Source organism: Ranitomeya imitator, chromosome 4, assembly GCF_032444005.1.
Source record: "Ranitomeya imitator isolate aRanImi1 chromosome 4, aRanImi1.pri, whole genome shotgun sequence".
Classification (NCBI taxonomy): Eukaryota; Metazoa; Chordata; class Amphibia; order Anura; family Dendrobatidae; genus Ranitomeya; species Ranitomeya imitator.
In genome coordinates, this window is record NC_091285.1 from 386986345 (window position 1) to 387013187 (window position 26843).

At 37.9% G+C, this 26843-nt stretch overlaps 1 protein-coding gene across 50 annotated transcripts in view; it reads right to left on the bottom strand.

The window, feature by feature from the left end:
* Window positions 1-4110: 4110 nt before the first annotated feature.
* The window catches only part of CELF2 (CUGBP Elav-like family member 2), a 671263-nt gene continuing 648530 nt past the window's right edge, over window positions 4111-26843 (bottom strand). For 9 of the 50 annotated variants that reach the window (XM_069765273.1, XM_069765251.1, XM_069765239.1 and 6 more), the window contains 4 exons: window positions 23373-23501; window positions 18972-19169; window positions 15240-15407; window positions 4111-9113 (listed from right to left, as the gene is read on the bottom strand). In XM_069765273.1, coding sequence (XP_069621374.1) covers window positions 8986-9113; window positions 15240-15407; window positions 18972-19169; window positions 23373-23501 — 623 coding nt within the window. In that variant the 3' untranslated portion in view covers window positions 4111-8985. The remainder of the gene's footprint in view (window positions 9114-15239; window positions 15408-18971; window positions 19170-23372; window positions 23502-26843) is intronic. The other 41 variants (XM_069765274.1, XM_069765254.1, XM_069765245.1 and 38 more) reach the window with 12 other exon arrangements.

The following is a 26843-nucleotide window of genomic DNA, read 5'->3' on the forward strand; positions in this document are numbered from 1 at the left end:
TGACTGCTTTGCACACTCTTGGCATTCTCTTGATGAGCTTTAAGAGATAGTCACCGGGAATGGTTTTCACTTCACAGGTGTGCCCCGTCAGGTTTAATAAGTGGGATTTCTTGCCTTAGAAACGGGGTTGGGACCATCAGTTGTGTTGTGCAGAAGTCTGGTGGATACATAGCTCATAGTCCTACTGAATAGACTGTTAGAATTTGTATTATGGCAAGAAAAAAGCAGCTAAGTAAAGAAAAAACCATCATTACTTTAAGAAATCAAGGTCAGTCACTCCGAAAAATTGGGCAAACTTTGAAAGTGTTCTCAAGTGCAGTGGCAAAAACCATCAAGCGCTACAAAGAAACTGGCTCACATGAGGACCGCCCCAGGAAAGGAACACCAAGAGTCACCCCTGCTTCTGAGGATAAGTTTATCCGAGTCACCAGCCTCAGAAATCACAGGTTAACAGCAGCTCAGATTAGAGACCAGGTCAATGCCACACAGAGTTGTAGCAGCAGACACATCTCTACAACAACTGTTAAGAGGAGACTTTGTGCAGCAGGCCTTCATGGTAAAATAGCTGCTAGGAAACCACTGCTAAGGACAGGCAAGCAGAAGAGACTTGTTTTGGCTAAAGAACACAAAAAATGGACATTAGACCAGTGGAAATCTGTGCTTTGGTCTGATGAGTCCAAATTTGAGATCTTTGGTTCCAACCACCATGTCTTTGTGCAACGCAGAAAAGGTGAACGGATGGACTCTACATGCCTGGTTCCCACCGTGAAGCATGGAAGAGGTGTGATGGTGTGGTGGTGCTTTGCTGGTGACACTGTTGGGGATTTATTCAAAATTGAAGGCATACTGAACCAGCATGGCTACCACAGCATCTTGCAGCGGCATGTTATTCCATCCGGTTTCCGTTTAGTTGGACCATCATTTATTTTTCAACGGGACAATGACCCCAAACACACCTCCAGGCTGTCTAAGGATTATTTGACCAAGAAGGAGAGTGATGGGGTGCTACACCAAATGACCTGGCCTCCACAGTCACCAGGCCTGAACCCAATCGAGATGGTTTGGGGTGAGCTGGACCGCAGAGTGAAGGCAAAAGAGCCAACAAGTGCTAAGCATCTCTGGGAACTCCTTCAAGATTGTTGGAAGACAATTCCCAGTGACTACCTCTTGAAGCTCATCAAGAGAATGACAATAGCGTGCAAAGCAGTCATCGAAGCAAAAGGTTGCTACTTTGAAGAACCTAGAATATAAGACATAATTTCAGTTGTTTCACACCTTTTTGCTAAGTATATAATTCCACATGTGTTAATTCATAGTTTTAATACCTTCAGTGTGAATGTACAATTTTCATAGTCATGAAAATACAGAAAAAACTTTATATGAGAAGGTGTGTCCAAACTTTTGGTCTGTACTGTATGAGTCCAGCAATTTGGTGTATAGGAGCCAGTTGTTAGGAACTATGTGTGCATGTAGGTACTGATTACTTCATGGAGCATATCTAATGTAGAGCAGCTCATATATAAGAGGGTTCTATGCATAAACCCTACATCAGTGAGCAAGCTGTGCACCTATGAATGCCAAGTAGTGATGAGCGAGTATACTCGTTACTCGAGTTTCTCTGAGCATGCTCGGGTGGTCTCTGAGTATTTCTGCACGTTCGGAGATTTAGTTTATATTGACACAGCTGCATGATTTACGGCTGCTCAACTGCATGAATACATGTGGAGATTCCCTAACAAACAGGCAACCACCACATGTATTCAAGCTGTTTAGCAGCCGCAAATCATGCAGCTGCGTCAACATAAACTAAATCTCCGAGCACACTGAAATACTCGGAGACCACCCGAGCATGCTTGGAAAAACTCGAGTAACGAGTACACTCGCTCATCACTAATGCCAAGTATTGATTTGTAGTCTATGATGTAACTAACAAAGTGTTCCCATAGTATATATTTCTACAATCCTAAGGAACCCTTTTCATATGCAGTGTTGCTTCTAATATCCTTATCATCGCCTTTGAAATTTATTAATCATCACAAGCATAATTTAATTTTTATAGTCTGAATTAATCTGACGACTGTTTGGTCCACACAAAGTTAAATTTTGCTGTGTGGCGCAACAAAGTATTAAGGTAAAGGGCCCACGTTTCAGTTTTTGAATTTCCGCAAAAATTTTAAATAACCAATACATTTCCTTAAACTTCAGAATTGTGTTCCACTTGTTGTTGATTCTTCACCAAAAATTTACATTTGGTATCTTTATATTTGAAGCATGATATGTGGGAAAAGGTTGAAAAGTTCCAGGGGGCCGAATACTTTCGCAAGGCACTGTATTTCAATTGAATTGATCCTTTTGCAAATTCTCAATGCTCTTGGTATTTCTCATAGGACCTGCAACCCAATATTTCAATGGTCAGTTGTCTGACTCATTAAAATGAGTATTCTCATGTTTGAAAGTTATCCCCTATCTATTACTTGTTGACTGCTATGTTTCTGACAACTGGAGCCCCCATTGATCCTGAGATCTTCATGTAAATGGAGTGGAGGTTGGTAATATCCACTGCTGCTCAATTCATTCTTATTGGAGTGCTGAAGATCAGCCGGTAAGCTGGGTAATGAGCCCAGTGTATTCGTGAGGAAAGAGTTATTTCCTTCTTTAAGGTGACTGATAAACTAGTGAGTATGCAAACATACACAGACGTTTGTTGTTGCCCTTTCAAATTTCATTTTTCCCCATGCTCAGTGGTCCTGTGAGGGCTTACGTCCGTACCCCCTGCAAAACGGGATTCGGGCGTATGCGGCGATGGGGTCATTGACTATAATTGTGCCGACAAAGTTAATGTATGCCCTGTCATGCATTATTTTTGGGCATTTACGCCTACTGGAGGCAGAAACTCAGGCATAGTAAGCTGCATTGGAGAGTCCGCATCCAGCCAACGTGTATGCCCGAAATTGATGCATGTCAGAGGACACTTTGACTCTTTCAGCACCATTATAGTCAATGGCCCATCCAAGAGTAGATACCCAAGAACACTTGGTAGGTCCCCATACACACTTGTTGGTACATTATGTACCATTTATTAGATGTAAACTCAATAACAAATATCAGAATTTGTGAAAACAATGCAACATTATAACCATAAAATGAGTGCTCTGGTTGTTTTCTGTGGACCAAATGCATAAATAATAAGATGCTAAAGGGATATCTCATTTACCATGTGAAAAGTATTGTTTAAGTTCATGTGTAATGTGGTTTCCTTTCCAGAAAATACATTTATTCCTCTTGATATTGTAATATAACATTCAAAGCAATGTATTCAAATGACAGGACAAATTTTTATTAATGTTGAGGAATGGTACAAATTAGCAATAGCTTTTACCTTATCAGTAAAATCTAAAAATCCAAGACAAAAAATAGCTCCTTATATTCAATAGATGTAAATTAGGTGTTTAATGTGGATTTGGTGGATACTTTTGGGGTTCTGTTCAAAATTTTAATGATGATCTTATTAAAAACTAATTCACAAACTTCTTGAAAGGAAAATGTAAATTTTCAAGATTGAATTACTTAAAAGGGTTAAAAAACAAACTGGAAGAGCAATTACACAGTTTAATTGGAAACTGTTATAGGACTGGACAATTATAAAACATTTCTGGGCAATGAGGTCTTGAGAGTCAATTAGTTGATAGCCACATTTAATCAATTTTTAATCGTCCATAATCCCAGCATGAACGGACAGAGATTATCTGCCCTTGTGATTTTGAAAAACACTTTAGTAAGATGCTGTAAGCATTCATTGTCATTAATGTAAATTGCAAATTATAATATTTTTTACCGTAGAAGCAAGGACTTCATTAGAAACATATCGTTGTACATGTAATGTAAACCCTATTGCAATGGGTCATGTAAGGAACAAAAAGCAGGGGTATAATGGTTGCTCCCTCCTTTTTGTCTGCAATGGGCTTTCTCTCAAATGGAATTGATTGTAGCTTTTATACACAACATAGAAAAAAACGCCAAAAAAATAAAGAAACAGACGTTAAACAGTGAAGTGTATCAATGTTTTACCACATGATGAGCACCAACAAACACAACACACAAAGAGACGAGTATTAGGAAAATGGTTTAATATTGGAGACAGAAGCAAAAAACTGCATCACACAATAACATACGTTACAAAAATAAGTTTGACTGTTTTAACTACACAGTAATGTTCACAATGAAGACAGAAGTCAGAAAAAACTTTGTTCTAAACGGCAAAAAAGCAAACCTCTATTTTTTTTGTTTGGATTTTTTTTTCTTTTAGGTATTACTAATACATTTATCCACTTAAAGTGACTGTGTACGTCTAGCGCTAATTACCTTAGTGTGTAACTGCACAACACATAATAAAAAGTGTAACTTACCGCTGTCCATTTAGACATTATCATAACGTTATGTATAAGCAAAGGAAAAAAGCAAGCCAAAGTTTTGTTTTTTTTAATGTCGAAAGCAAAACCACCGTTCTTTAATCCATTCAAAAATCAAACTCAAAATCGGTCACGGTAGGGCCTTCAAGAGTAAGCCACAACTTTTCCTTTTGTTTTTTTAATCTCCAGTATAAAATGTTGCACTGGTACAAAATGCATAAGTACAATCAGTTAGTAGAAATAGGAAAGCCTGTTTTTTTGTTTTTCTTTTTGGCTCAAATTCCATCACACAACAGAACCAAAATGCATCAAGAAAACATAAACAATACTTAAATGATCTTACAGTTTCCACTAAAATTGCAGTAACTTTGGCTTTTCTCAGACAATACTCAAAAACCATTTGTAATTCGAAACAAAATGAATTCTTATTTAATCTCTACAAACAACAATTCTCACAGCACAAAAAGAAACACAAATACATTTCCTTTGTAAGATGTAGTTCTAAAATGTTATGAAACTACAAGTTTTTTTTCTTATTTGTATTTAGCACTTGAGATAATAAAAACAGAACAGTTAAAATGACTTCAGAATTACACAAGCCAAAAAACTAGAATCTTAAGGTGAAAAGTTGGTTGAACGTATTAGTCCTTTAAGCAGCGTCCTTCAGTGCGATCCTTGTGTTTAACTGCATTAGTGCTGAACATGTTCTTCTTTGTACAGTAGGACACTTAACTGAGAGAATTAACTTTCTGTATTGTCCAACTGTATGTGGGGTGGATGGGATGGACATCATACATTGTAAATGGATTTCTCAATCACCTTAATCCTAAGTGTGTTAGATTAATGCCTTTTAAATAGCACATTGTAACATTAAAAGTCACAACAGACTAGTCATTGTACGCTTTCATTTCGAGATGCATCCAAATCTGCATAAATCTACATAACAAAAATATGTGTTCTATAATATATATCTCTATACATATATTCATAGAATGGCATCTAGATAAAATTTAGTTATAGTATTTGTGCATTTCTCATACAAAAATAGCCCTCAAGTAATTCTGGTAGGACCCAGGAGTAGAGAAGTAAACTGGTAGGACCCAGGAGTAGAGAAGTGAACACTGGCAAGGACCAATATATAAATGATTACAAATTTAACAAATTTCACTGAACATAGGGGGGTCTCGGACTACTGTTGATCGATAGCATTTGTTGAGGTTTAGAAATGAGGCACTGTATTATTTATCAAATGCTATTACAGTCTAGCCATTTAGGGAATAATGGCGGACAAAGAGGCCAACCCTACATTTGTGCCATTAGACATAATGCCAGCTCGGAAAGTAAAGACATTAAAAACAAGTTCAAGAAGTCTTTCTGACATACAAAGGATGGAGATGAGAAGTTTATGCGGCACTTTTGACGTTATGTGCTGTTTCCTTTGCCTACTGTGGTATTGGAAACATGGATGACTCCAAAGTTGTACATAAACAATGTGCACGTGCTCTTTAAACCATGTATGTGCTTATATGTGTTTTATATACCCTGATTCTTTTGGACGGTATGCATAAAAGGAATAGCAGTTCAACCCTCTTCACCGTAAAGACTTCCACAGACCATGAAAAAAGTACAGTTGTGAGGTTTGCTTTCACAGGATCGATGTGCAGAGTGGTTAAAAAAGTGGAACATGGGCACTTACTGTATACAATGTTTTACCAAAAACATCAAAGAGATATAACAAACAATAACAATTTCAGGCAACAAGACCACAGGATAGCAAGTTAACAAACTTTGTAACCTCTCTTTTTAAATAGAAGGGATTTATACAAAACACATAATAAAATACCCATGTTATCAAATTACTTCGTACACGAAATACACTGAAGCTTTAGGCAGGAAGTACCTTTGGAATTTGGCACTGTTATTTTCACTGATTTTTTTTCTTTCCAAGAAAAAAAAACAGGTCACATTTTGCTGAACACAAACACATCTAAGTTTCCCCACAATAGAAAATAAGAACATCGATGCTTTACAAGCCAACACAAAACTTATTTTTATGGAATAGTTTTTTTTGTTTTTTTTGTTTCTTGTTTCACATGAAATTATAGCAAACAGACTTTTTATTTCTGAAAATTATTTTTGTTCAAGTAAACCGATTTTTTTTCTTTTAAAACTTATTAAACGTAGAACACTGAAGACTTTTAAGACTTAATGAAGCCACAACTAAATTCACAGAAGCACCAACATGACACGGTATACATTTACCTTCTTTTCTGTACATTGAAACAGTATAAAATATAGGTAATTTCATGTGCATTAAACCATGGATTGTCTAACTGTGAGTCAGTTCAGCAAAAGGTGACAGAACTAGGTAGCATTTGCCCCAAAACAGGGTAAATATTTTCTTATACTAATCTACAAAAAAGTGGTTCTATATATATAATTTAATGAGAAAGTGAGCCACCTAAAATGGCCTTATCAAAAAACTTTACACTGCCTGAAAAATGTAAAAACTATTACAGAGCTCTAGAGACTTAAAATCAGACAGTTTTTCTCAAACTGTTTTGGAAGTTGTCTGCTTCATTTAGAAACCAACATTCTGCATTCCTGGACACATATTGCTTTAGGAAACAGTGACCAGACAGAATGCTAATCCCTGTGTAATACTTTCAAGTCTGTTTATGTTATGAAACAAAAAGAGAAAGAAAAAGAGAAAACTTTTTTTTTTTGCCACAGGTTTTTTTTTATCTTTTTTTTCTCTGTAATTTATCTTATAGTAAATTTCAGTCTTGCGCAAACGCTGCAACGCTTTTTGCGTTGATTTTTTTTGTTTTTGTGTTTTATTTTTTCCAGAATTCAAAGCTAGATGAGATCACATGCAAATTTCAGAAGTCAAACTAAGTCAGTTGGAGGATCAAATATGATGTGAGGTCAGAAAGACATCAGAAACAATGACGGGACGATGAAACTTTTTTTTTTTTTTTTTTACAGACGCCACAGGGACATGCTAGGCAAACGGTGAACTAACAGGCATGGAGATGTTCTAGGGAAAAAAAACAAGGAAGAGTATAAAGTTACACAGAATCTATGCAGCAGAAACAAAAATCACTTTTTAAGCCTATCAGTGGTGGAGTTACCAGTGGTGCATTAAAAGGTAATGCAGTTCTGTCTGCTCCAGCACTGAATAGGTTAACCAGTGTAAGAATAAAATGTAATGCAATTTTTTTAGTCATTAGAATATTCTATATGCATTCCATAATTCACATTTAATTATAAATATATAGAATATATTTTAACATAAAAGCACAATGAACAGCCCAAAAGAAACCATCTAGTTAGATTTAGTGCAGATGGATTGCTTTGGGGAGGACAGGTAGGGTTACAGAAGGGGAAAAGGCGGCCATTTTGAACAAATGCCACACAACAAATAAGTCACAGGACAAATCTTTCACTACGCGATGGAAACAAAAATAATCAAACAAAACATAGAAACGGAAGAGAGTGATTTGTGCATAATGGGTGTTTCAACTAAAAATAAAACAGTATTATTTTTCAATATTTTGTTACTCTAGAGTCTATTTCAAAAAGGTATCTATCTAGCATCGAGAGCTTCTCTTTATGTATCCAATAAGTTAACAATAAATAACTCCCATTATTTCTGAGGCAGTAAAAATTTTTGTATAAAAATAGAAATGTTTTTTTACAAATAAAATTTACAGGCCTGTGGCTTCCTTTATTATTAAATTTATCTCTCAAGTAACATCAAGTATATTCACTCACTTTAGTTATTTTGAAACCCTGTAGCTTTAGAAACAGTTCTCCAAGACTTTTTTTTTGTTTTTTATAACACACATCTTGTCCAAACAAAATGATGATAATAATAATAATAATAATAAATAACAGCATACATAATATAACGAACAAACTGAATTAATTTTAAGAAGTTAATTGACCAGTAATGACTGGTCCTTAATTTTTCTTTATCAAAAAAATCAAACTAAAATGTTTTGTAAACAAAAGTTTCTAAAACAATCTGACGCATTGGAAGGATTTTGTTTTTGCCTGTGTGAGTGTGTACCTTAATTAAGGAAACAAACAAATAAGAAAATAAAAAATAAAACTGTGTAGATTGGCAACAATTTTCATATTAAGCCACGAGCCTAGCCTCCTAACTGCTGGTGTCACTATTATACAACCAGGTCCTCGAACCTTTATCATGTGTTCAGTATTTTTGTTTTCTCATTTGATGGCACCAGTGGTTGCAGAGTTTAATTGCACATTGTTTCGCTGCTATTGTAAATCTGAAGATGTCATACAAAAAATATAGGGAAATGAAAACTGAAAAGGAACATTGTTAAACAACTTGCTGGATTCTGGGTAAGAAAAATATAGCCAGAGTAAATGGCGAGAGCTGGGGCTCAGGGTAGAAGGGAATGGAAGCGTTTAATGTAAAAATAATTGTCTCTCTTGGTGAGTGTTGGCAATGTTTTCCTTCTCAGCCCCCAGTGGAGAATAGGCTGGCTCATGGGACTTACCCTAAGAAAGCTAAAATAAGAGCAGAAAGCTTCTGGGGTTAAGATCAGTATGGTTTGCTGTCATTTTTGGAGCGTTTCAGCTGAACTTTCAAACGTTTCATGCCGATCTGAAAGCCGTTCATAGCCTGAATAGCAGCTTGTGCGGAAACAGGATTGTCATAGCTAACAAAGCCTGCAAAGAAGAGGAAGGACGTTATAAAGATTTATTACGGCAATATAGATGGATGAAAAATGTTCGTAGTATTAAAACAGACTATACACATAAACAGTAAATGTCGACTACATGTATACCCAATACAAATATTGGCTAGAAATACTCAGCAGTCCAATAATCTCTAGCTTCACACTTCAGAAAATCTCCCTCTAATAGTCACAAAGCAATAAATATGAGGCATTACGATTGGTGAAATGTCTCACTTTCTTGTTCACTAAGCAGAGAATCGGCGCTTGGCTTTAAAGAACCTTTAACTCTGCATTTCATAAAATAAACCATCTGTGCTGTTTCAGTATTGCTGCTTAGAACATTCAGAGTACTGAAAGGAAATGTTGGGGCATGCTGTGAATCCTGAATACCTTCAGCAAAGAAGTTGGTTTGGCAGAGGGATGAAAAAGCCTGATGCTTACGAGAATATGTTGAAAGTAGAGTCGAAGTATTATGATACTAGTAGTTGTTCATCAAGCTAGAAATGTATTATTAACCTTCACTGCAGGGATTTAAATACCATCTTGGAATCTGCATTTAATCCTCTAATTTCAACTTTTTTTCTGAGACATTTCTAGAGATGATCTTGTAAATGGAACAAGACATTACAATTTCTGCAGGAAAAGTTGGCCATATAAGACCCAACGTTCCAATATTACCCAATATTACCCGAGGATTAATCATATTGTCAATCTATATGGGGATGTATTGAAGACTCCTCATACATTTTCTTTTACAATTTTGCATACATATGGAAATCGAAAACATATTCATAAAAAATCAAATGTTTTTGATGGGTAGAACATATGCTAGTGTTTAGTTCTCACATGGATCTTAGGCTAAGTTCCCATGGTGTGAAAACATAGTGGACTATGCGCTATTCACTTGCAGAAAATCTGCAGCATTTTACAGTGCCAGCAAAGCGCATGGAATTTTAAAACAACTCGTGCACATGGTGCACAAACTGACAGGAGCTGCGAGTTTGAAATTATCATATGAATAGCATGATAAAATGGACAGTAAATGATATTTTATTTTATAATTGAAGTTAATATAAAAACATAAGAGATTGTGATGACATAACCTTGCACAGTCTTTGTTTGCCTATACTAGAAGAAAGAATGTTAAAGGGGACCTGTCATGTCAAAAACCGCTATTAAGATATGGGACTACACTGAGACCCCTGCTGCCAAGAGGAAATGAACTTTATTCCTCCCAACAGCCTCAACTTTCATTCATAGAGGAGTGGCGTCAGTCCCCACTCAGTACATGATCAAGAGCAACTGTAATCCTGCTCAGTCACTGACTGACAGGTGGCTCAGCACTGATGCACTCCACAGCTGGCTGTCAGTCAAGCTGGGGCATGGATTCAGCTGCCGCTCGCTCACTGCGTACTGATCGATTACTTGAAATTATGCCTCTATGACTGAAAGCGGAACACATTTTCTTTCCTCCTGGCAGTGGGGCTCTCGGTGAGGTGGCCGCATGACTTTATAACTCTATTAACCTGCAGATTAACCCCACATCATTCAACAATGAGTACAAGGAGAAGAAACAGTTTTCAGCATACATTTACACATATTAATGTTATGATTATAAACATTTACACATGGCTTTCCTTTGATCCACTAGTGGACATTGGTAAAACCAACTTTGTAAACGTTTTCAAAGTTTGAATATAAATCCAATATCATTACAATAATTTGTAACCCTAGTTTATCTGAAGCATTTGATACACATAATATTCTTCCACTTAAAAGGGACAAAACTTTGGAGGATATTTACTAAGCTAAATGTACCAGACTTCTGGTGCAATTTGTACCAAAAAAAACTTTCATGACGTGTACCACATTTATTATGTGTTACAGTTACTCTCTTCGTATAACTTCAAGGTTGTGCGCAAAAAATGTACCAAAATTCTGAAGCACATTTCTAGCAAAAAGTACACCACCTGACGTGTACTGTTGAACCACTATGATAAAAAATGGTGCATTCTGAGATGGTCTAGTTTATTTTTATAATGTCTTTATTGTGCAAACTTAGACTAGACTTTTAGTTAGAAATATTGACTAATATGCCCCAATGTGTCAGCAATATTCAAAGGAAATGTCGACTTTTGAGAAACTGCTTATTTAATAAGGAGGTTGTCAGGACTTTAACATTGATGGCCTGTCCTTAGTATAGGTCATCAATGTCTGATCAGTGGAGGTGCGACACCCACCACCATTGCCAATCAGCTGTTCCAGGTGTCAGCGGTCATTGGAACTGCTCAGTTGCGTAGCTACATAGCTCCATCAATGGAATAGTGTCTGTGGCCGTGTACTGCACACTCAACCCACTATTCTGTCAACAGAGCTGTACTGTGTGGCTCCGCAACTGAGCAGTTTCAGCCACCGCCAAAACTGGGAACATCTGATCAAGGGGTGACAGGGGTGCTCCACCAATCAGACATTGATGACCTATCCTAAGGATAGGTTTAAGTTCAAGACAACGCCTTTAAAGAGCACTTTTCATCAAATTTTTCATGCTCAACTGCACAAGCAATGTATTAGTGGTTGCAGAGCAGAATAAAACATTTTCTTTTTATTATTTTTTTTAATAAATTTTGCGAATCCATTGCAGAGACATTAGCAATCAAAATATTTGGCACTTAATGAGTTAGCATTGTTTCCCCACAGGCTTGTACTTGTCTCCCAGTATGAGTTGCTATCTGATAACACCCACTGGGACTTAACAAAAGTTAACTCATTAAATGCCAAATATTTTGATTGCTAATATCTCTGCAAAAGAAAAGCAAAATAAAAAAAGATAACAAAAAACTAATTAAAATGTTTTATTCCGCTCTGCAGCCATTATTGCATCACGTGTCTAGCTCAACATGACAATTTTTGTCAAAGGTCCTCTTTAACTACAGAATGACAGTAATCATTTCATAACTAAATAACTAAAATAAAGAGCAAAGAGTAAAAAAATCCAAAGATTTACATGGAAACAAACAAGGCGAAAAAGCAACATGCATCAGAATTCAGCCTCAAATTGCGCTAGGTACTGTATTTTTCAGCGTATAAGACGACTGGGCGTATAAGACGTCCCCCAACTTTTTTGGGGTCATCTTAGGGTACGTTCACATTTGCGGTTTGCGCCGCAGCGTCGCCGCCGCAACAAAACGCATGCGTCGTGCGGCCCTATCTTTAACATTGGGGCCGCATGTGCATGCGTTGTGTTGCGTTTTGTTGCGTTTTACGCCGCATGCGGCGTTAGGGCGCACCTGCCTGGGCGCGTCAGACGCAACATGTTGCATTTTTCGGGCGGCGCCGACCTTTTCAAAAACGCATGCGTCGTGCGGCCCTATCTTTTAACATTGGCGCCGCATGGGCCGCATGTGCATGCGTTTTGCTGCGTTTTTGTTTGCGTTGTGCGTTGCGGCGACGACGCTGCGGCGCACAACGCAAATGTGAACTTAGACTTATACACCGGGTGTCGTCTTATATGGCGTGTGCAGGGAGCGGTCCCGGATGGTTCCCAGGGTCTGGAGGAACCATCCGGGACCGCTCCCTGCACCATAAGCAGCGACCTCAGAGCTCCGCACATGCCGTACCCGGCGTATAAGACGACCCCCGACTTTTGAGAAGATTTTCAGGGGTTAAAAAGTCGTTTTATACGCCGGATAATACGGTAAATTTCTCATGGATTTTAAACACTTTTTACGCCTTGCTAGACAGTTATAAATGTGCTTAAATGTGGGTAATCTCTGAATAGAGTTATATAATTGTGAAGCACCACAATTTTGTCACAAAAATTCTGCCAAAAAATTTGAAAAGTGTCCAACATTTCAAGTAGGGAGTGCCAGAATTGTGCCAAAATCTTAAGAATCTTTTTTACTTGAACAGTGGCAAGATTGAACACATCTAGGAAAAGTAAATTCACATATCTTGTTTTTTTTAATGCACAAGGAGTTAAGTAGAGCCTTACAAATGTTTGAGTCAAGGCTTTGTGAAATGATTCCTGAGTCTTAGGGCACAAGACAAAAGAAGAGTGTCACAATGAAACATAGGACAGAGAAGACAGCAGAAATGATAGGGACAAAGCTACCTAGTAAGTGATGTGCCTGCCTTAGTACAAAGCAGTAAGATTAGGTATTCTAGAAGTGACATGCTGATAGTATAGGAACAGCGCTCGCCTGCACTGACAGTAATTAGTTTCATTTACTCACTATGTCCACATGTCAGTTTGTATTCATTTTCCTTTGTGAACTATTGTGTCTGTGCATCGCTCATTTTAAACAGTACAACACTTAAAAAAAGGAAAACTAAAATTTTGTCCTAAACGCTTCAATGACAGGCAAGCAACATGTACAAGATACAGAGAACACTCTTTATATATAATGCATTAATTTTACACACTTTTCTGACATGTGAAAACATAAAATCAGGTCAAAGCTGCAGTGATATTGTATTTACATAGGGTTTGACCTCTGAACATGGGTTTAAATTAAAGTAACTTTTTTTCCTAAAGTTGCAATGGGTATCAGTGTTAGGAAGAATTCCACTGATAATCTCCCACTTATTATATCTTATTAATAACCTTGGCATATTCCGTGTGCTGGGGACTTCTCTAGGGCAAACACAAAACAAAGTCTTCTATTCTACTGACATCTGCACACGATGGACCCATGACAATTATCATGGGCTTTTTATCAGATTCCAATTACTCCTGACTAGAGATAAGCGAGTATGCTCATTACTCGAGTTTCTCCGAGCACACTCGGGTGGTCTCCGAGTATTTCGACATGCTTGGAGATTCAGTTTATGTTGATGCAGCTGCATGATTTGCGGCTGTTAGACATCTTGAACAAATGTGGGGATTCCCTAACCAACAGGCAATCCTTACATGTATTTAAGCTGTCTGGCAGCCACAAATCATGCAGCTGCATCGTCATAAACTAAATCTCTGAGCACCCCGAAATACTCGGAGACCACCCGAGTATGCTCGGAGAAACTCGAGTAATGAGCATACTCGCTCATCACTACTCTTGACAAGTCCCAAAAACTGATGATGGTGTGTGTTGAACTTCTTGCATTTTGGTCAGCAAGAATAACATTCTCCTCTTGAACATAATGGATTTAAACTATTTGGCTGCTTCTTTCTTAGTTTGTAGTTTTAGTACTGTTCAGGCTACACAATAGAACAATAGCCCCACAGCCATACTGAACAGGAGAGTATAGTTAGTGACAGATCTACCTGTAAAAGTATCTATTTAAAAGGGAACCTGTCATGTAAAGTAACGCTATTAACCTGCAGATATCAGGTTAATCTGCAGGTTAAAGTGTACTGACACTGTGCGGGGCCAGTACTGAGAGCCCTGCTGCCAGGAGGAAATGAGCTTTATTCCTCCCGGTAGGTCACGTTTTCAGTCACAGGGGTATGGCGTCGGCTGTAACACTGATTGTCAGCAGGCTCGTCATTAGTGATGGCTGTTAGTCAGCACCGGAGATGTGGTTGCACCCACTGTTCTCCATACACAGAAACTGTGCCGACACCAGCCCTTTGACTGATAGAGCGAGGCTGCCAGGAGGAATAAAGCTCATTTCCTTCCAGCAGCGAGACTCTCAGTGTGGGGATCCCAGCGGTGTCAGGATGCTTCTAACCTGCAGATTATCTCCACATCTGCAGGTTAATAGCGTTATTTTACATGACAGGTTCCCTTTAAAGAGGACCAAGTCACCAGGTCAAAATTGGCCAGTTTTTCCTCTTATTTTATTCCTTCTGCTCCCCTAAGTAATCCATTTTCTTTTCTTAATCCGCCATACAATTTCAGAGATATGAGTCTTAGGGTAGTCATACAGGACAGGCTAAAGACACGCCATCAGAGAATCTGTGAGCCATGCCCCCTTGGTAAAGACCATAAAAATTAGCACCAAGAAAAAGGCTCATATCTGTAGAACCGTTTGGTGAATTATAAAAAAAAAAGCAATAATCAAGGGAGGAACTTTTGACCCTGTGACACAACCTCTATAAATGCTCGATTTCGTGCAATATGCCGGGTAGCTCATAGTTATGATCCAATATTTCATATTTTGATAACATTTTCCTTACCAAAGCACTTGCTTAGATTGGTCTGTTTGTCAATGAAGACTTTAGCAGAGATTACATTTCCAAAAGGCATAAACATTTGCAAGATGTCCTGGTCACCAAATTCTTGGGGTAGATGATAAATGAAGAGATTTGCTCCTTCTGGGCCTTGAGAGGAAGAGAAAAGGAGGCCTGACTTCACTATAGTTAGAAATTCTTTCCAGGCACACTTTAAAATGATTTCATAAAACATATATTTAACTACATATTGATAACAAACAGAAAGTCATTGACAGATTTAGGTAATTGCTGTGTTCTTGGGACTCCCTTAAAGTGAATCTGTCATCAGGTTTTTGCTATGGAATCTGAGAGCTGAGTGATGTAGTGGAAGACAGCCTGATTCCAGCCATGTATCACTTACTGGGCTGCTTGGTGCAGTTTTGATAGAATCCCTGTTTTCTCTGCTGCAGATGTAGAAATGCTCAGAATGCCGTATTGTGTATAACCCTGCCCACATCACTGATTGGCTGCTTCCTGTGTACACTGAACATAATTAGAAAGCTACCAATCAGGGTGGGAGCTGGGTTACATATATCAGCATGGCTTGCACAAGACACTTAGTCTAGCAGTGACAATCTCCTGGTGATAAAACACTGATTATATTGAAACTACATTAAACTGCCAAGCAAGTGACACATCCCTGGAATCAAGCTCTCTACCTCTTTATTATGCTGCATTCAGATTAAATTGCAAAAACCTGCTGGCAGATTCCCTATAACAGGCTTCAATTATCTCCCATACAGGGTGGTATTTGGATACATCTGTCACACAAATAATACTGCTTAAACTTAAGAATACAGTACATTGCCCATTATGACTATGACTTTGGTTGGAAAACACAGTCCTAAAAAGGATGTTAAAACTTGAGTTACTGCTTTACTTTAATAACTAAAATAATGTCAACATTTTATTATTTCAAGTTATTTGCTACCCGGAAAATATGGTGATCATTAGGTGAAATTAGTGGTGCAGACATACTCCATGCAGATGATGTTCTTGGTGGGATACGAACCAAAAACATAGCCTTGCAAAGCCACAGTGCTAGCCACTAAGTGCTGCCCCGCTTAATGGCTTTATGCATCCTAAAGTTTTATTCTTCCCCTGTAGGGCAGCACGGTGGCGCAGTGGATAGCACAGCAGACTTGCAGCGCTGGAGTCCTGGGTTCAAATCCCACCCAGGACAACATCTGCAAGGAGTTTGTGTGGGTTTCCTCCGGGCACTACGGTTTCCTCCCACATTCCAAAGACATACTGATAGCGATTCTAGATTGTGAGCCCCATCGGGGACAGTGATGATAATGTGTGCAAAACTGTAAAGAGCTGCAGAATATGTTAGCGTTATATAAAAATAAATATTATTATTATTACTACGTGATTCATTTAAAAGTGCCTACTGTAAGGTGTCTTGAAGATATACCCACCCAGCTTACCTTAAAGAGGTAGTCTCTTGTTAAAAATTTGCTTTAGCTAATTAGGTAGAATGAAATTAGCAATGTGTAATTGACTTGCCTTCTTTCTCCTGCTGAGAGTGCTTTTATCTTACATATGTGCAGCTTTATTTTTCCAAGGAGTTTGGCCACTAGAGTCTGGCTGAATGAAATGACGTTCCAGGATAGGAGTTAACTGAACTCTTAAGATGCTAGTCAGCTCTCTACAACCCACAGATTTCTATACCGTTAGCTGCTCATCCCCTCCCCTTTCCTGTCAGCTCCTAACTGAGCAACTCTTATCAGTCCTGAATATTCCTAATCCCCTATATCCCTGCATCATCAGTTTCCAGAATAATTCTCCTAATCATGGCTCTGACTTTCCTGAGCCATGTGCTTTTTCAATTGCGCTTTGACATTTGTAGTATATACTGACTGAGCATTCCTCCCATCAGCCTAAGGCGGTTTTAAATAGTGCTTGAGAATACCTGCCCATATAATTGTAGGCTTTTAGCCTGGGAGAGGCATCATGTTAGGTTTAGGGTCCCAATAAAGGGGTACGCCTTGTCGCTGGCTACTGGACTCATATGAATTGGCCAATTTATGCGCTAAGTACCTCCAGTTTTTAACTTATGTTCTAAAGCAGTAATGTAATTCCAATTTCTTATTTTCAATTTGTACATATCATAGAGTTTCAGGATGCAGTTTTAATTTCTTAGTTATATGGCTCTCTTAGCTTGCACCTATTCATATTTGTATTTTTCTGCTTTGAAGTGGCGGTCATTTTTTTTTTCTATTCTTCAAATGCGCTGTTACCTCTATATGCAGACTTCAGAACAATGACAGTAGCAGAAGCTGTGGGCTGCTCAAGAGACATCTTGGGAACAACCCTTTAAGTCATGCTACCTTGGGATGACACTTTTTGCAGTGTAAATGAAAACAAGAGGCAAGCTCACTTCACACTGTTTCACCAGCCCGTACCTTGTGGTTGGAGGACATAAGAGCATAAAACTAGCGGCATGTTCCCTTTAAAGCTGCTGAGTTTGTATCTTTTATTGACAGTATGGAAAGGACAGACGTTAACTTTATGCATCTAAATCAATAGGTAGGGCTAGACGGATGGACTGTGTTATCATCACTCATTATCAGCATTTTCCACCGAGCTTTGTCATTTGGAAGCATATACTTTCTGTTTAATATGTCTTCGGAACTCAATGTACTGGACATTTACAATTTATGTCCTGATTCTTTATGACTGATATATATTATTTATTTAATTCTATACTAAAAGTTTATAGTGTACACTTCAATTCTGAAACGCAGATATCAGACAAGGACTATTTGGATCTTTGTGTAATATTAGCCAAACATGACCATACACACACTAACACACGTGTATATATATGTATATATATATATATATATATAAATATATATATATATGTGTGTATGTATACATACAAACATCTCGGCCATATTGAAAGATTGTTTAATTCACATTTAGACTTTTTTATTGGGATCTCCCGAGCCTTTGTTGCATTGTCAGCTGTGTACCTCGGAAGCAAACCTTGATTTGCAACTATGTGGGGTTACCCAATAAACATAAAATCTAAGCAAGGAAATAAATGTGAATCTGATAGATAAGTTATCAATTATATTTTGTACATCTTCTTACATCTATTTGAGTAAATAACAGTATAACAAGAAAACCTGTGCTGGATTTGGTGCCAGTATAAAATCAATCCTGTAAAAAGTGAATTTGGAAAGAGGAAGCAGGGGAATTTCTAAAATCCTGCTGACGCTAATGTGTTAATGGTTGTCCTATCACTAATTTAAAAATGACAGGTATGGTGCAAACATCACAGGAAAATATTATATTGCATGACCTCACAAGGGATGACAGCATAAAATGAGGTCCCCAGTCTAAATGTAATCTTGTTTAATGTGTTTAGTTCTCACACATTACATTTTGAAAAATTGCAGTATTGAAACCGAGACTGAAACCTGAGAAAGTATATTGGGCATAGGTAATGTCATTTTCTAGGACCCAGAATGGACTGCGCTGTGTCTCCAAGTGCACCATAACTTCTTATTACACAACACGGGCTCATAAATATGACAGAATTGTTTTTTCTCAGGAGACATGGATTGAAAATAAATTTAATGAAAATTCAGTAAACTGGGAAGCCATCAATCAAATATCTCCCTATGCAGCATTCTCTTAAACACCACTCTTGATTCGATCTCTCTAAATTCAGTATACTCTTACCTTCTTTCTGACTGCCCGCAGCACTCTGCTGTTGTAGCAAACTCTGACTATAAAGTGTTGGCAGTGCCGCCGCGGCATACTGCTGAATTCCTGAGTAGGCCTGGGTTAGGGCATCCATTGTACCAGCTGTACCATTCGTCAAGCCTGTTGCGCCAAGTCCTCCATTCAGAGCAGCCATACCTGAGAGCATTTGAGCAACTTTACAAAAAACCCAACAATAGAGAAAAAAAATTGCACTTGTTCATTAGTGCTTTCTAATAAATATTGATCATTTTACACCGAAAAATGACTGCACTGCATGCAATAATATGAGCACTCCGACAAGTAAAAACTGAAACAGCACGGTAAAACAATGGTGAGTAATATCTCAAGACATGCACATCTCTGAAAGCAGGCAGTGTCACTTTACTCTACTGCGTGTTCTCTTTTTAGAACAAAAGTCATGCACTAAACATATAGAGAAAAAGACTGGAAAATATACTACATGTATTTACCTGTGTTACTTCCATATCACTATACTGCTCATGTGTTTATTGTAATTCACATATATAATACAAATCTAATAAAGATCTACTGGTCTTCTAGGGACTCCATAGAACCATGCAATTGCCAGGCACCTCTAAAGAAGCACCACATCAAAAATGTTATCGTCCTAATATATTGCAATCATCATATTATATAGCACTGTGTACTTACAATTGCTCATTTTCCCTTCTATCCAGCTAATTCTCCTCTTTTCTGTTAAAGGGAACCTGTCACCCCATTTTGGCAGCATAGGTGGGGAATCAGGGTACACAAAATACACTATAGTAACGCACAGCTCAGGCCCTATTTAACAGTATTTTTATCTCATACTGAAAAAACGGGGTGACAGGTTCCCTTTAAGTCAATGACATCACGTGATTAAAAACTGACTGAATCCTTCTAAACTCTATGTAGAAACAGGAAGTCTCCTGTCCCTGTATGAGTCATCTCTGCAAAAGTCCCTGGCAAGGTGGAGGATGGAGAAGCTGGTCAGGAGTTGAAGAGGGGAATGACTCATGCAGGGAAAAGAAACTTCCTGTTTCAACATAGAGCAGAATTAAAGGCAAAATGAGCAATTGTAAGTACACAATGCCATATAATGTGATGATTGCAATATACTAAGAGGATCAAATTTTGCTTGGAGTGCTTCTTTAGGGAAACACAGATTTGAGTGTGCAGAATTCATTTTTTTTAAATAGCTAATTTGTTACATCTGTCACTTTAATATGTAGTTAACATGTATTGCATTAAGGTAAGGATATGTTGTTGAGACTATCAGTTAATTGCTGTCTCATCTTTTGATTAGGGGCCAACAGACTAAAAAAATCTCTCAGTGGAACACCTTGAAGCCCTTAGACCTTAATACAAAAATCTGTTGCAGGGTCCCCCATTTAACATGTCATTGACAATACCAGGTGTCCCCTGAAGTGCTATAGCTGTAAGAATGTGAAGGTCCTCATACACATTAGCTAACAATCAGCCAAAGCAGCTAATGCTGATGGGATCTGCCGACAGGCTAAAGTGTGAAGATCAGAGATGAGCAAACCCAAACTTAAAAGTTAAGAGTTTGTACAGGACAGTTAGGGTCTGATGCTAAACACTGAACACAGACTTCCCTTGGAAGTCTGTTGCAATGTTCGGAGTTAAGGAGTTGCAGAGAGAGCTAGATTTTCCAGCTCAAAAGTCTGGGTTCACTTTATTTTCAATGGGGTTCAGGTTCGGTTCAAGTTCGGGTACAGTTTTGGTACCCAAACCAAACTTTGGAATAAAGTTTGGGTCAGGTACCAGAACCAGAAGTTCCATGGGTCTGTCATACCTAGTGATGATGTCTGCGTAGAGAATAATTTGAAGATGCAGCAAAACATAGCGCCGGCTCACCATATGTTTAGCTGCTTCTTCATGCACGGTGCCTCATCTCTGCCCACATGGATCATCAAGAAACCAATCTAAGGAAATAGGTCCAGCAATCGAGGTAAAAGCAGTAAAGTTTTATTTAGACTTATTAATATCCAGTAAATGGAATGCGTATATCCAGCACACAAGCTGCACTGTTGCTGACATGTATAAGGCCCTAAGTTTGCAGCTTTGCTGAAAATTTTGTTGCTTTTACCTCGAATGTGGGACCGATTATCTTCAAGAGAAGGATCCAGCCTGCTGTATTTCAATGGCCAAACCTTCGGCGCGGGTGATGAGTCGCTGCTAGAGAAATCTCTTAGAAGCTCTCTCAAAGAAATGCTAAACCAAGTTCAGAATTCCAGCCTATGAGGGACTGTGTAGAGAGAGCTCTAGGCTAACAGCTATCTAATGTATATAGCCAGCTTTACTGTTATGTCACACTGCATTACACGTGGTCATGTCCACATTGTATGTTTTAATCCTTCTCTCTGTTAACAAAATTTGAACCTATGGAGGAAATGATTCCAACTTGTTTTAGACTAGTGGTCTTTAGCCTGTGGTTCTTCAGATGTTGCAAAACAGTAACAACCAGAATCTTCTGACAGACAAGATGAAGCTTAGTTACAGCTGCAAAGCAGCAAATTGGAACATGATGCTTTAGAAATTAGCATAATACTATTACAGATATAAATGCTAGAATACTAAATTTGGAAAGGTAGGTAAAGCTGAGCTGGCAATATGTTCTTAGGTTTTCTACCCAATAGTTCCACACTTATATACCGTATATAGGAAAAGATTGGAATTCCACTGCTTTTTCAAATGTCAAAAAAATGAGATTTTTCTAAATGAGGTGTACAAATTTAAAGTAGGGAAAATACTGTAAAGAGGTTACCTCAACCTGATGAATCAGTAAAACTGCAAAGTGCTTATAAAACATGCAATTTATCTCTTCTAAATAATCCTCTCTGTTCTCAAGAACAGATGGATTTTTAATTCTTTGGTATACTACTTGTTGTCTAGGTTACCAGCCACTGTTTCAGTCTGTCAGAGGTGGCCGAATTCCTAAACACGGCGAACAGAGATTGTAAGTGCTTGAAGCTTGCCAGATTGCTGCCTCCAGCCAGCTTCAGAACCTCTCAGCTCCTCCAAAGCTGCAGACGCAAAGCTGCCTCTGCTAGCAGTATTTGAGAGTACAGAGCTTGAGTCAGCAGCTTGACTATGCCACCAGTCTGACCTGTCAATCATCAGGAGCATACTGACAAGCAGAAAGATGGAATGCAGTGGAGCAGGGCGCTCCTATGTTTTGATCTTGAGAACAACCGCTTGAAGAAATAAGATACGTATTAATGGATCATATTTATTGATGTTCCTCTTTAAATGAAGAGACCACCACATCAAAACCCTGTCATGGGCATCCCAATCTCCAGACTTGAACCCCATTGAAAACCTCTGTAATGCAATCAAAAGGATGATGGATAGTCACAAGCCATCAAACAAAGAAGAATTGCTTAAATTTTTGCGCCAGAAGAAGAGTGAAAGACTGGTGGAAACCATGTCAAGACGCATGAAAGCTGTGATTAAAAATCATGGTTATTCCACAAAATATTGATTTCTGAACTCTTCCTGAGTTAAAACGTTAGTATTGTTGTTTCTAAATGATTATGAACTTGTTTTCTTTGCATTATTTGAGGTCTGAAAGCACTGTTTTTTTTTATTTTGACCATTTCTCCTTTTCAGAAAAAATACCCCAAAATGTATTGCTTGGAAATTCGGAGACATGTTGTTAGAAGTTTGTAGACTTTAAAGAACAATTTAATTTTACTCAAAAATATACCTATAAAGAGAAAAATCAGACAAACTGTACATTTTGCAGTGGTCTGGTTTTTGCCGGAGTTGTATACTTATGAGTTTAGCTGCGAGCGTCTGTGCAAGTACAGATTTAGCTCTCCTTCAATTAGGTATTCAGGCCCACCATACACATCAGACCAACTAGTGATGGGGGTATCGATGGGGTGTGACGCCCTGTATGGGGGTGCTTGCAGACTGACTGTCTTTGGAGATATTGATGGGGTGTGACTGATTTTGATCCATTTTGATCGTGTTGTTGACATGTTAGCTGGCGATTTTCTCAAAGTAAACACAGGAGCAATCAAGAGATCAAGTGCTCCTATGTATGGAAAAGTTGGCTGAATGACTGTCATAAGCATTGTTCGTCTAACAGCCGTCCAATGTGTATGGGGCCCTTAGTCTTGTAATTTTAGAGACGTAAGCTGTACAAATCAAACAGTTCAGAATACATACTACATACTGATGTTGTAAAAGTATGAGAGATTTTCCTTGATATTGCTACCTACTCAGTTTAGTTTACTAAGAAATATGTATAGATTGTGATGTGAATTAATTGCAAATTTTACAATACAACATCAAAAATCACATGAAATTCAATGGAAAATGCCATCCACCACAGCACTAAATACTCACTGTTTACGGTACCTGCTAGTGCATTTATATTATTCAATCCCACGGTGGCTCCAGCCAGCCCCTGTAGAGTGCCTAGAGAGGTTAAAGAATTCATGGCTCCAGCAGAGGGGTTCGCAGTTGATCCAGCCACTAGAAGAATAAAAAAAAAACATTTAAAGACATTCCAAAATGCAAAGTATAAGGTTTACCTTTTTATTATGAATGTATTGGAAGGCCTGTGTTTAGCCTTATTATTTCATTTTTGTCAAAAATGTAAAACGTTTAAGACTTAGTAAGGTGTTGTATGCGATATTCTAGAATGGAATGTGTTAAACTGAGAACTGCCAGAAATGTCTGTAATTCTGGCCAGGATTCATTGTACAAAACATATTGTACATGAAATCAAACCGCAAAACATTTGAACAAACCGAAATGAGAATCTGTGAAAGAGAGGTGCTTGCACAGCAGAAAAATGTAATATCATAATAAAGCAAGGCTCCCTTCTGACAACATGAATCCAGAGGTACCGTTCACAGAGAATATGAAGCTAGAGCCAGGCACTTGTTTCATCTTCAGGTTTCTTATCATTGTCTTGCCCTTCAAGCATCATAAAGGGAAGACATTAATAGATCTACCACTATCTACTCTGGAAGATGATTTTTTCCCTTGCTCCATAGAAAATCTTGGTGTGTGAAACCTGCTTTTTAGAAAGTGTGAAATCTAAAATAAAATGTAAAATATAATTTTTAATATTTTAAACCTGGTTTCCATTATAATTGTACAATTTAATTTTTTCACAAAGGAAAGCTGACATGAATGGGATTGCTAACATCAAGTCATGTCAGACAAAAGCCACAAAATGAAGCATATAAATTTAAAAAAAATATTTTCTTTATTAACAAAAATGACTTAATTTGTTTTATTGCCAACACCCTTGAAACCAGGTGTTGGAAGCAGAAAAATGGTGATTCTAAACTTATTTATTAACGCAGGATTTTCATTGAGGTAGGAGTCTCCTCAATGCATTTTCCCAAATGGGAGATATCAATGTGCAGTCATCAAGCTAATGTCACAGACATAGGGTACTTGTCAAATCTTATATAAATCAGGGAATTCAGTGAATAAATATACTTTTCTTTGGAAATAAGTGGTACCATTGGTGAAAAGGACCTGTTAATAGAGGGTCAGAGGAAAACATGTCTGGGTTCGCAGTCACCTAATGTCTATGGTCTATAAAATGCAAAGATTATTTGACAAGAGATCAACAATAACTATTTCCAATCTTAATTTTTTTTTTATTAAGCTTAATTCAAGCTCTGATCTAACATTATGGATAAAGGAGAAAATGGCCCTGTTAAGAATTCTGAATAATTGTAGTATGTGTAAAGATCCTTCATATAACCTCAAATTAAGTAATATTAGTAGTAGTATTTGTTTGAGCACATAACAGCTGCAGGCTTGTGATGGAGGTCTGTGTTGATTAGACAGCAGATGGTGTTGTTCGATTTGGCTCTCTTAAAGGCCATTGAGGGGTTTCTCGTACCTACTGAGGAACCAAAAGGGAGGCCACAATTCAAATCCAACAAAGGTAGAGGAAAGCATGCAGGGAGACACGAGTGAGAAACTAAAACATGTTCACAAAGGATAGACAGAGTTAAATAAGGAGAACAAAAAAAAATAGAATAAATGAAACCTTCCAGATCCCCAAATGTGGAGAAGAAGGCAAAGATGCTAGGTAGGAAAACTCACAGATTTGCAGCAGGAAAAACAACTGGGGTTTACCAGACAAGATAAACCCCTAGCTGAGGAGCTGGAACTCAAAACACCAATCTATATGTAAGTATAGCCAGCAAGTGAGGTAAGTGAAAGGTGAACATATAAAACCCGTCTCAAAATGCGGTAGGACAGAGCCAAATGGGAAAATGGAAAACACCTGGAGAGAAGCCAACCATGAAACCAAAGCCAATACAAAAGAAACCATCAGCATGTGGACAGAGAAAAAAACACTATAGCCCAGTAGCAAAAGGTCACAGGATCAAATCTCAAAACCAAACCATGACACTATGATGATTGCAAGAATCTAGAGCTGAAAACTGAATTTTCTTTGCAAGATTCTAATGATATCTATTCTAACAGTTCTGTGGTAGTCAATACATTTATTTAGGCTATTTTCACATCTGCATTTTGAGTTCAATTTCTCTGTTCTGTTTTGGGAACAGACAAGTGCATTTCATATCCATTGCTAACTGAAGCAAAGCAGACCAACTGAGGATAATCGGATCTGTCCGTTTTCTGTTTGTTTATTTTTTAACAAAACAGAAAGTGCTGCTTGAACAATTTTCAAAGTGAAGAAAACTAATGGAGACTGTGGGTGACTATCAGTGACCATGAACTTTTCAGTGAGTGGACCTAGAAGCCAAATCCACAGATCTCAGTATAATGTTTGAGATTCAGTGTGTAATTGAGCTTTGGTATTTTTCTTTACATTTCAGAAATATGTCAGTGGTCTTTTACAACCTATTCAATCCATTTGGAACTCAGGAACAGATGTCTGAAAAACAAAACTCCAAGTCTACAGAAACACTAAAGTAGATCAGTTTCCACAATTCTAAGTCCTAATTTATAAGTGATGAATAGAACAGTTATTGTCCTTATCCTCTATACTTCTCCCAGTGGTGGAATATAAAGCCCTTTGGGCCCAATGCAAGCTGTGCAACAGGGCCCCCTCTACAATTGTGTCCTTGACTTCTCCCCATGCTTATTCCACTGCACTACTATTGTTTTGCCAGTTTTATTGTTAAATGTTGAAAAATCAATAAAAATATATTAAAATGGTCAGAGTTTCATCTTATTGATGCTAAGCCAAGTCAGATGGAAAATGTCCAGCCTGAAGAAAAGTAATCAGAATAGAAAAAAGCAGCTTTGCTAGCGCTTAACATTTATGTTATAAAGAAAACCCTGGTTACTTGTAACAATGAATAGAATGGCAGGGACATCAATATTATCAGTCCACAAGAATGAGAGAAATGAAATATAGAGTATGTAAAATAAAGAAGTAATCTGCTGTGAGGCATTCAGTAAGAAAACACTTTATCCCTTAGGTTGGCACCGATGTGGTGTTGTCTACCACAGAGTAACCTACATATGTCGGAGCAGTCAAAGAGTTTTCAATGCTGTGCGGATGTGAGATATAATGACAATACTCTAGCAGCTTATCTCTGCATGTCTTTATTCCATATTTATTGTGCTTCTTGTCCCACTGACACACTACGATTGGACAATGGCAGAACTTTTAAATTGCATTTCTTCAGCAGCTCCCAAGACACTAGTGAACACGTAAATAACTGTATTGAAATGCGCCTGGTACGAATTGCTTGGCGTCCTAGCATATTTCAGGCAAGCCACAAAAGGCCCGGATTGTGCCCCCTATCATGTGTGACTACTAAGGATCCCAATATTTATTCATGGCAATTTTTTCTAACTTCTCTGCTA